The sequence below is a fragment of the Antechinus flavipes genome, chromosome 2, assembly GCF_016432865.1.
Source record: "Antechinus flavipes isolate AdamAnt ecotype Samford, QLD, Australia chromosome 2, AdamAnt_v2, whole genome shotgun sequence".
Lineage (NCBI taxonomy): Eukaryota > Metazoa > Chordata > Mammalia > Dasyuromorphia > Dasyuridae > Antechinus > Antechinus flavipes.
Genome location: NC_067399.1, coordinates 59977653 through 59988644, shown reverse-complemented (window position 1 = coordinate 59988644; position 10992 = coordinate 59977653). Strand labels below are relative to the sequence as shown.

The 10992-nt window shown below is 43.9% G+C and overlaps 2 protein-coding genes across 2 annotated transcripts in view; one reads left to right on the top strand and one right to left on the bottom strand.

Annotated features, from left to right (window-relative positions):
- Positions 1 to 298: 298 nt before the first annotated feature.
- DDX28 (DEAD-box helicase 28) lies at positions 299 to 2413 on the bottom strand. Its single transcript, XM_051974956.1, has one exon. The coding sequence runs from the start codon at positions 2402 to 2404 to the stop codon at positions 656 to 658; it is 1749 nt and encodes a 582-aa protein (XP_051830916.1). The 5' UTR covers positions 2405 to 2413; the 3' UTR covers positions 299 to 655.
- The window catches only part of DUS2 (dihydrouridine synthase 2), a 65188-nt gene continuing 56562 nt past the window's right edge, over positions 2367 to 10992 (top strand). The window contains exon 1 of the mRNA XM_051974958.1: positions 2367 to 2427. The gene's annotated coding sequence lies outside the window, so the exon portion shown is untranslated. The remainder of the gene's footprint in view (positions 2428 to 10992) is intronic.

Below are 10992 nucleotides of genomic sequence, written 5' to 3'. Positions count from 1 at the left end.
GTTGCTAAGCATTAAAGATCTGCAATCATAGAGAATTGCCTATACCCACAAAATCACTGGTCTGGATACCAAGAAATTAAAAAAAAAATCTTGAGAAATATGAGGAGAAAAAATATAGAGCATATAGAGCATAGTAAGCAGAACCAGAACAATTTACATGACTACAGGGTTGAATGTGGAAGACCCAGGTTGACATAGGTGCTCTATTGCTAAACTGTTACAAGAGGAAGGATAAAGACTATATGAAGAAATGATTGTGATGTGAAAAAGATACTAATAAAACCCGGAAAAAGTAGGCTACGTTTTGCCATGTAGAAAATTCACATGGCTTGCATATTTATTCATGTATTAAAAAACTTTGGACATCCCCATCCCATACAAATAGAACAGGTGATTAATGATTGAGGTAGTTTACATTAAATGCAAAACAGTTAAATTAGATTTTATTGCACAGAAGTTCACTCTAATAAGTAGAGCTACACAAAATCCAACACTGAAGTTTGGCAACCCTCCTATAAAAACTGGCACTTCTGAAACGCAAAGACTTTTCTCATGGCACTTAAATCCTCCTCTCCCTCTGAAGAGGGCTCTTTCACGTTCTTGGACAGCCAGAAGTGTCCTTTGTTCACAGTCAGCGCATTTTTAGTGTCACTGGCTAACCAGTCAATTCTATTGGGGGTAAAGGTTCTTGAACAGTTGTCTTGATCCCTGGGAGGTTTCTCCGCCTGCGAGCAGCCAGCTCAATTTTCTGGACCAGTTCGACATCCCAAGGATGAGTTACAAAACTAATCACAGAGCCGGGCTGCTCACTGCCAACTCGGCCCACTCTGCCGGCTCTGTGAATGTAGTCCTGCAAGGTTGGCGGAAAGTCGTAATTGATCACCAGCTGCACCCGAGTGCTGTCCAGGCCCCGAGAGGCTATGTCTGTGCAGAGGAGAACGTCCCTGAGGCCACTCTGGAAGGACCGGAAGATGCCCGCTCTCATGGCCGCTGGCATCTGTCCCTGGAGCCTCAAGTGTGGGACTTTGTGGTCGTCCAGGATGTAGCCCAGCCAGTTCACTGTGCTGGAACTGTTGCAGAAGACCAGAACGGCCCCGGGCCCAGCCTCTGCTTGGAGCTTGAGGGCTCTAATCAGCTCTGTCACCTTCTCGGTTCCTTTGAGCCGCAGGAAGCGCTGTCCCACGTGGGGCAGGAGGCAGTGCAGCCTGGGGCTGGTGATTTTGCTGAGGTGGCTCAAGGATGTGACTCTGCTCAGTAGCTCTCCCACGCCCTTGGGAAATGTGGCGCCCACCAGCACCAGCTGGGCCTTGGGATTGAAAGGGTCCTCCAGTTCGGCGGGGTCTTCGGCCACGGGACTCTTGTCCAAGATGTACTGCACTAGCTCCAGGAAGCTCTCGTCCAGCAGGGTGTCCGCTTCATCCAGCACCAGAAAACGGAGCTGCTCCAGGCTCAGCAGTTGTCCCTTCAGCGCCTTCCATATGGCTCCCGGTGTGGCCACCAGCACGTCGGCAGGAGGCTGTAGGGACAGGTGCCGCCGGACGCTGTCCATGCCCCGGCCCCCACCGATCCACCGCACGCACAGCTGCAGGGCCTGGCCCAGGGGCGCGGCCACTGCCCGCACCTGCTCGGCCAGCTCCCGGGAGGGCACGAGGACCAGACCGCGGGGGGCAGGGCAGGAGGAGGTCAGCACGGGCTGGCCCAGCAGGCGCTGCAACAAGGGGAGCAGGTAGCTCAGGGTCTTGCCACTGCCCGTCTCAGCAGCACAGAGCAGGTGGCGTCCGCGCAACAACGGAGGAACGGCCCGGAGCTGCACCCACGTAGGCCGCACGATGGTGGGTGCTGCCTGCTGCAGGGCCTCCAGGACGCGGGGCTGCAGGCCCAGGGCGGTGAAGCCAGCGCAGGCTTCGCCTTCTGCCACCTCCTCTGCCTCGGGCTCAGTGGGCAATGCGGGCACCTGGCGGGCAGTGCGCTCGATGGAGAAATGGTCGCCACGCGAGCGCCGGTGCTTCCACCCGCGCGAGGCCAGCGGCGCGCGCTCCCAACGGCCCACTGTGAGACGCGCCGGCTGATTGAACTCCGGCCTCCGCGCAGCGATCAGCAGCAGCCCAGGCCGGGGCACCGTAACTCGCGGCGCGCGACCGTCTCGGATCCTCGTCCCGCGCCGCAGCTTTAGAGGCTGCGGGACGCGGATCACGGGCAGCGGCTCCCGAGGCCCCTCCGAGGCCAGGCCCCGGCTGAGCACTCCAGGTCGGGGCAAGAGCAGTAGCAACCGGAGAGTCGGGGGTCGGAGCGCCATGACTGCGCTGCGGCCACCCGAGCGCGCAGGAGACGCGCGCAGTGACGTCACCGTCGCACAACACTGACGCGCTACGGAAGCCCACGTGCGAAGGGCCGTCTGCGGCATTGCCTGATCGCCAAGAGAGCTAGGTTCGTAGTCAGTCCCTGCAAGCGCGGCCGGTCGTGGGGTTTGGTTTCGCCTTAGCCCTAGAGCTCGCCGCCCCGGGGTTCGGGCTTGGCGGAGGGTCGGGGTTTGTCGGGGCAGGGTTCCCTTAGCGTCAGGAGGTGGGGCCGAAGGACCAGAGGCTGCGGAGGTCCGCCGGCGGGGCGGGCGGAGAGGGTGGGCGCCGTGACTAGATGAGGGGCCGGGATCCATGGATGCTCCTGGTGCCAGCCTGAGTCCGGGGGTCCGTGGTGTTAGGCAGTCTCCTTCCTGAGAATTCGTGGAAGGAGCTGCACGGGCACCGGGGGGGGCGGGGGGGGGGGGGCGACGGCGGCCGGATCCCGAGCTCTCTCCCCCCATGGACTTCAGTGTCCGTGAACAGTGGTGGAGGCAAAGTACCCTCTTCTTTTCACGAGCCCCCCCCCTTTTCTCACTCTCCCCCCCCCCCCGAACATCCGTTCTTTTGAGAGGAGTCCGCAGGCTTCGCCCAGACTCGTCCCGGGGCGCTCTGGGTAGGGACTGTGGGTCATTCTCCAGCGGAGGGCGGGGGACTGAGACAGTGAGACCCCGACCGCATTTAAATCCAACCACAGACGCTAATGGTGTGGCATTTAAGCGCCGCCCGCCTCGGTTTCCTTAACTAAAGTGGGGTTCCTCACCACACCTACCTCCCATAGTCCTACGAGTTCCCTTAGCAAAGTGTTCAGCCTAGTGCCCGGCACGCAGGAAGGACTCAATAAACGCGCTTGTTCCTTGTTACTCTCAATAGTGTCCACTTACATGTAAACCTACTGATATGCATTTTAGGGCCACCCTAAAACCATCATTCATAGAATAGTATTGCCTTTGTCTTCTCGTTACAGGCTGCCCAGCTAAACTTTCTTGCTCAAGCCTTTATAGGTTATAGTAGGTGTACTCTTCTGTTTCTAACTAGTCATATTCAGACCTGTCTTTAGAGTTGATGTTCGCTGACAAAGGAGCCATATGGCGCTACATCAAATCCAATCACTCCATTTGGTCACATTCGAAGGCATACATCTGGTAGGTTTGGTGACTTGTATTCAGGAGAGGACTGAGTTTGAATCCTGGCTCTGAAATTTACCAGTGTTATGATCGTGGACAAGCCACTTTAATCTTTTAAAGTTTTGATTTCTTTTAAATGTTCTAGTATTGTATCATTTTACAGAGAAGGAAGCTGAGGCAAACAGGATTAAGTGACTTGAACAGGATCACAGGGGTACTAAGTCTCTGAGGCCAGATTTGAACTCAGAAAAGGAATTTTCCTGACACTAGGCTCGGCACTCTATACATTGTGCCATCTCTTTGGTTTGGGTTTTGTGTTATGGATTTTGGTTTGGTTTGGGTTTTTGCAAGAAAGTTGGGGTTAAGTGACTTGCCCAGCATACCACAGCTAGGAAGTATTATGTGTCTGAGGCCGGATTTGAACTCAGATCCTCCTGACTCCAAAGTACTCAATCCACCTGGCCATTTAGCTATCTTCTGTTGTGCTTTCTAGCTAACATTCCAGATAATTCATGAAATTTATTTTTAGATATTTGCATTTTTCATTAAAGGAAAGGAACAAACATTTATTAACTATCTGCTATGTGGTAGGCACTAGCTAGAAACTTCACAGTTATTTTACTTAATCCTCACAACAATCCTTCCCTCCAATCAATAGTATTTTATTTTTACCAAATACATATACAGATAATTTTCACCATTCATTCTTGTAAGACTTTGTTATTCCAAACTTTTTCTCTATTTCTTCCTTCTGTCCTCCCAAGACAGCAAGCATTCTGATATGTTAAATATGTGCACTCCTTTTAAACATATTTCCATATGTACAACAATTCTTTTAAGGACATGTTTCTGTAATCCCCTTTTTCCAGCTGAGGAAACTGAGGCAGAGGATAAGTTTACACTGCCAGCAAGTGCCTAAGAACAGATTTTAATTCAAGTCTTTCTGAATGCAAATAGAGCCCAGTTCTCAATCCCCTTTACCACCTTGTTGCCTCAGTTAGGCGAATTACATCCTTATTGGCTCCAACAATTTTTATAAAGGGCAGTTGGGTAGTGGTCCAGATGGTGACTGCCATTTGACTCGTGGGCACCTGCTGTCCTTGTCTCTCCTTTAGTCATCCTGAAGCTCACCTGATTTAACCTGCCCCAGAGGTGCCAGGTGATTGGCAGTTGAGGAGAACTGGCCCCTTTTAAAGTGTTTTAAAAAGGCAAGAGTACTGGATTTTGAATTGGGAGACTTGGATTTGAATCTTAGCTGTATTTTTTTTTTTTTTAACAAATCTCTGAATTTTTCCATGCCAGCAATCTCTTCCTGCCTAAAATGAGAAGGCTGAACTAGAGAAACCTTCCGATTCTAAATGAGTGGCTTGTAACTGAAGGTTTAGAGGAAGTTCTCCCACAAAATCAGGCTAAGTCCCTGACATTGGGATAACAGGATTGGGAAGTAACTAAGGTGCGGTTCAGTTAAGCATATTTATTAATTATTAATAATAGTGATTACACTCTGCTTGAAAGGGGGACAGAAAAATGACCAATAATGGATTCCCATTGCATGGGAATAAAACATGGTTCCTTTTCTCTTGATGCTCAAGGGAGCACATGCAGGTATATTGGGCAGTAGACCCTAGTGTGCCGGGGACAGGGGAGGGACAGAGGCAAGGAAGACATATGAGAGAAGGAGAAAGAAAGAGAAGTGGGAACTGGGGAGGGAAGGGGGTAAGTGGCTTTAGGCGTCTGGGCCTGGAATTTTTCCTAGAGAGGGCCATTGGGACTGGGACCTGTAGGACAGGTTTACATTTATCTTCTGCCAAATTAGGCAGGAAAGGGTGGGATAGGCTTGAGTAGAGAGATAAGCAGCCGGAAGTTCTGGGAAAATGTGGGGTCAAAAATTACCCTTGTTTTCTTGAACTGGTGCCATCTTTTATGCCACTTCCCTTCCTGTTACTTTATCAGTCGCTGTTTGAAGCTGCTTTGTTTGCTACCCACGCAGAGTTGTCTCTGAGTAAATAGCTGATAGCAACTCTGAATTTTAAGTTTTGTTGTAATGCTTTGCAAAAGAAAAAAAAATCACCCGTGGAAGTTCTTTTAAACATCAGAAAGAAGTCACCTTGCTGTGTAATTTTTCTTTAATGTTGCTAAAATACCATTTGGGGTGATTCATACATTTGAATCTCCATTAAGTCATCTTCTAGACAGCTAGATGGCACAGTGGTTAGAGGACTAGATTTGGCTTCAGGAACACCTGAGTTCACATCCCGCTGGATGTGTGACACAGTTGGATAAGTCACTTAATGTCTGTTTCAGCTTCCTCAGCTATATGTTTCCTCACCCTGTCTTGCAGGGTTGTTGTGAGGATAAAATATGGTAATGTTTGTAAAAGTATTCAGCATAGTGGCTGGTACTTAGAGTTACTATATTGTGATGATGATTGAGGATGATGATGTGGAGGATGATGATGTCATTGTCGTCAAGGTGACCCTGGACTCCTGATGCTTGAATCACTAGAGCAAAAATTCTGGTAGATCTGATGAAACTGAAAAATCTCTGAATATGGACCCAGTGAAAAATTGTGTATATTGTCTATTATGTTCAGGATCAAATTTAAAGTCCTCTGTTTGACTTTTTATAACTGTTCAAACCCTCACTCCCTATACTCCAACTTAATTGCCCCTTACCCTGGCCACATATTCTCCTATTTAGTGAGATGGCTTTCTTTGCCGTGCTTCCAGTAAGACACTATCTCCCTATATTTTTTTCCTAGTAAATTTATTTTTAATACACATTGCTTTGTAAATCATTGGGAGAGAAAAATCAGAGCAAAAGAGAAAAACTATGGGAGAAAAAAGAAAAAAGAAAAAAAGAAATGAATTTCATTCAGTCTCCTTAGTTCTTTTTCTGGATGCAGATGGCATTTTCTGTCCAAAGTCTATTGGGATTTCTTTGGATCATTGAACCACTGAGAAGAATCAAGTCTTTCATAGTAGATCATTGCACAGTCTTGCTGTTACTGTATACAATGTACTCCTGGTTCTGCTTGTTTTGCTCAGCATCAGTTGATGTAAATCTTTCCAGCCCTTTCTAAAAATCAGCTTGCTTATTAATTTTTATAGAACAATAATATTCCATTACCTTAATATATCACAAGTTGTTTAGCCATTTCTCAACTGAGGAGCATGTATTCATTTTCTTTGGTACCACAAAAAAAGCTGCATTTTTGCACATTTGGGTCCTTTTCCCTCCTTTATGCTTCACTACTGGGTCAAAATATATGCACAGTTTGATAATCCTTTGGGCATAGCTCCAAATTCCTTTCCAGAATTATTGGGGCATTTCACAACTCCACCAACAATGCATTAATGTCTCAGTTTTCTCATGTCACCTCCAACATTTGTTATCTTTTCCTGTCATTTTAGCCAATCTGAGAGGTGTGAGGTGGTACTTCAGAGTTGGTTTAATTTACATATCCCTAATCAATAGTGATTTATAACATTTTTTTTCATATAATTATAGATGGCTTTAATTTCATCATCTGAAAATTGTCTGTTCATATTCTTTGACCATTTATCAATTGGAGAATGACTTGTAGTCCTTATAAATTTGACACAGTTCTTTATATATTTTAGAAATTAGACCCTTATCAAAAATACTGGCTGTAAGAAGTTTTTCTCAGCTTTAATCTTGTCTTGGTTTTGTTTGTGCAAAACCTTTTTAATTTAATCAAAGTTGTTCATTTTGCCTTTCATAATGTTCTCTGGTTCTTCCTTGGTCATAAAGCATTTCCCTATATTTTCACTGGCTCTCCTCCATACCTGAAATTCTTCCTTTTCCTTATGATGGAAAAGTGCTATCTATATCCAGAGAAAGAACTGATGGAATCTGAATACACATCAAAACATGCTATTGTTACTGTGTGTGTGTGTGTGTGTGTGTGTGTGTGTGTGTGTGTGTGTGTTTCTGTTTCTTTCACAACATGGCTAATATGGAAATATTTTTACATGATTGCACATGTATAATCTATACCTTTTTGCTAGGTATCAAGTGCTAGGAGATGGGAGTACAAGTAAAATGAACGAAAATGCTTATGTAAAGAGCTTATGTTTCTAATGAAGGAGGCAAGGTCATGTAAAAATATGTGCAACATAAATTCAAAATGAATCCATACAAATAGTTAGCAAGAGAGGATACAGGTCTGTGCCAAAATGTTTGTGGAAACTGGAAAATAAATGGATGCCCATAAATTGGAAAATGGTTGGGTAAATTGTGGTATATGAATGTCATGGAATATTATTGTTCTGTAAAAAATGATCAGCAGGATGAATACAGGGAGACTTGGAGAGACTTATATGAACTGATGCTGAATGAAATGAGCAGAACCAGAGATCATTATACACTTCCAACAACAATACTGTATGAGGATCAATTCTGATGGAAATGGATATCTTCGACAAAGATCTAATTCAGTTCCAATTGATCAGTGATGGACAGAATTAGCCACACCCAGAGAAGGAACATTGAGAAATGAATGTAAACTGTTTGCATTTTTGTTTTTCTTCCCAGGTTATTTTTACCTTCTGAATCCAATTCACCCTGTGCAACAAGAGAACTGTTCGGTTCTGCACACATATATTGTATCTAGGATATACTTTAATATATTTAACATGTATAGAACTGCCTGCCATTTAGGGGAGGGGGTGGAGGGCGTGAAGGAAAAAATGGGAACAGAAGTGAGTGCAAGGGATAATGTAAAAAAAAAATTACCCAGGCATATGTACTTTCAATAAAAAGTTATAATTTTAAAAAGAGAGAGAGAGGATACAGGTCACAGCAATAAGATTATGTGATGATCAACTGTGATGGGCATGGCTCTTTTCAGCCATGAGGTGATTCCAAACAATTCCAGTAGAGTGGAGGGAAAGCACCATTCGCATCCAGGGAGAGGATTACAGGGATCGAATGTGGGTCAGAGCATAGTTATTTTCTTCTATTTGTTGTTTGCTTATTGTTTTTTCTCTTTGATTTCTTTTGGACATGACAAATATGGAAATATATTTAGAAGAGTTGTGCGTGTTTAACCTATATCAAATTGCTTGCTGTCTTGGGGGGGAATAAGGATGAGGGAAGGAGAAAGATTTGGAACACAGGGTTTGCAAAGGTGAATGTTGAAAATTATCTTGGCGTGAGTTTGGAAAAATAAATTGCTATTTTAAAAAGAGAGAGAGAATACAGCCAATCGGTAATGAAGTTTGGAAGATGGAATATTGTGTATGAGCAGTAAAGAGAAGACGAATTTTATTGGATTGCAAAATGCAGGAAATATAGTAATTTCCAAAGAGGCTGGAAAGCTAGGCTAGGACCGAGTTGTGAAGGGCTTTAACACTAAACAGAGGAGTTTCTAACTGACCCTAGGGGTCCAGGGAAACCACTGGACGCAGGAGTCCTCAAACTTTTTAAATAGGGAGCCAGTTCACTGTCCCTCAGACTGTTGAAGGGCCAGACTATAGTAAAAACAAAAACTTCGTTTTTTCTTTAAATAAAGAAACTTCATAGCCCTGGGTAAGGAGGATTCATATCCTCAGCTGCTGCATCTGGCCTGCAGGCTGTAGTTTGAGGACCCCTGCACTAGAGTTAATGAGTGGGGAAGTAACAGTCTTGTACTGAAGGTTACTTTATTACTTACTGGAGGAACGATGGAATGGAGTGGAGAGCTTTGTGGCAGGGAGGCTGTTTGAGCAGTTTAGCAGATTACTCAGGTGGTAGCCCTGTTAGGAGAGAGAATGAGGTAGGGGGAGAAATGTTGTGAAGGTAGGAAAGATTTGGCAACTGAAAGGCTGTGTAGGGATGATGGAGAGGAGTTCAGGATCACCTGGAGGTTATAAATCTAGGAGCCAGAAAGGCTTGTGGCGTCCTTCAGAAAAATGGGGAAGTTTAAAAATGGGAGATTGGGGAATTTTGTACTTGTTGGGTTTGAGACATTTCTAAGACAAATAGTTTGAAATGTCCAATAGGCAAGTGGTGAAGGCTGTGCTTGCAAAAATTTGTGTTCCAAATTTTTTTCTCCCTCCCTTGGATGGCAAGTAATCTGATATGTGTTAAACATGTGCAGTTCTTCTATACACAGTTCCACAGCTATGCTGCACAAGAAAAATCAGATCAAAAGAGGGGAGAAAATGAGAAAGAAAACAAAATGCTTTGTTTTTCTTCCCGGGTTATTTATACCTTCTGAATTCAATTCTCCCTGTTTGAAATTGTTCGGTTCTGTACACATATATTGTATCTAGGATATACTGCAACCCATTCGACATGTAAAGGACTTTTGCCATTTGGGGAAGGGGTGGAGGGAGGGAGGGGAAAAATCGGAACAGAAGTGAATGCAAGGGATAATGCTGTAAAAAATTACCCTGGCATGCGTTCTATCAATAAAAAGTTATTAAAAAAAAAGAAAAGAAAAGAAAAAAGAAAACAAAATGCAAGCAAACAACAACAAAAAGTAAAAATACTATATTGTGAGCCACACTCAGTCTCCACAGTCTTCTCTCTGGGTGCAGATGACTCTCTCCATCACAAGATCATTGGAACTGGACTGAATCACCTCTGTTGAAAAGAGGCATGGCCCTCAGAATTGATCATCACATGATCTTATGGTTGCTGTGTACCATGTTCTCTTGGTTCTACTTACTTCACTCAGCATTAGTTCATGTATGTCTCTCCAGACCTCTCTGAAATCATCCTGCTTATCATTTCTTACAGAACAATAAAATTCCATAACATTCATATGCCATAACTTATTCAGCCATTCTCCATCTGATGAGCATGCACTCAGTTTCCAGTTCCTTCCCACTTCAAAAAAGACTGCTATGAACATTTTTGCACATATAGGTCCTTTTCCCTGTTTTATGATCTCTTTGGTGCACAAGCCCAATAGAAACATTGCTGAATCAAAGGGTATATATATATATATATGTATATATATATATATACCCTTTGATTCAGCAATGTTTCTATATATATATATATATATATATATATAGATATATATATATATATATATACATATATATATATAGTTTGATAGCCTTTTGGGCATAGTTCCATATTGCCCTCCAGAGTGGTTGGATCACTTCACAACTCCACCACAAGGTATTAGTGTCCTAGTTTTCCCACATTCCCTCCAGCATTCATCATTATCTTTTCCTGTCATCTTATCCAATTGATTGATTTTGAAACAACAATAATGTTTTAAACAGTAGTCATTTTTGGTTGTCAGATCTCAAGTTATATTGACAAAATCTGATTTCAGAGATAGTATAATATGATATATAATTATTATAATAATGAGGCAGTTTTTTATTTTTAATAGCTTTTTATTTACAAGTTATATGCATGAGTAATTTTACAGCATTGACAATTGCCAAACCTTTAGTTCCAATTTTTCCCATCCTTCCCCCCACCTCTTCCCCTAGATAGCAGGATGACCAATACATGTTAAATATATTAAAGTATAAATTAAATACAAAATAAGTATACATGAC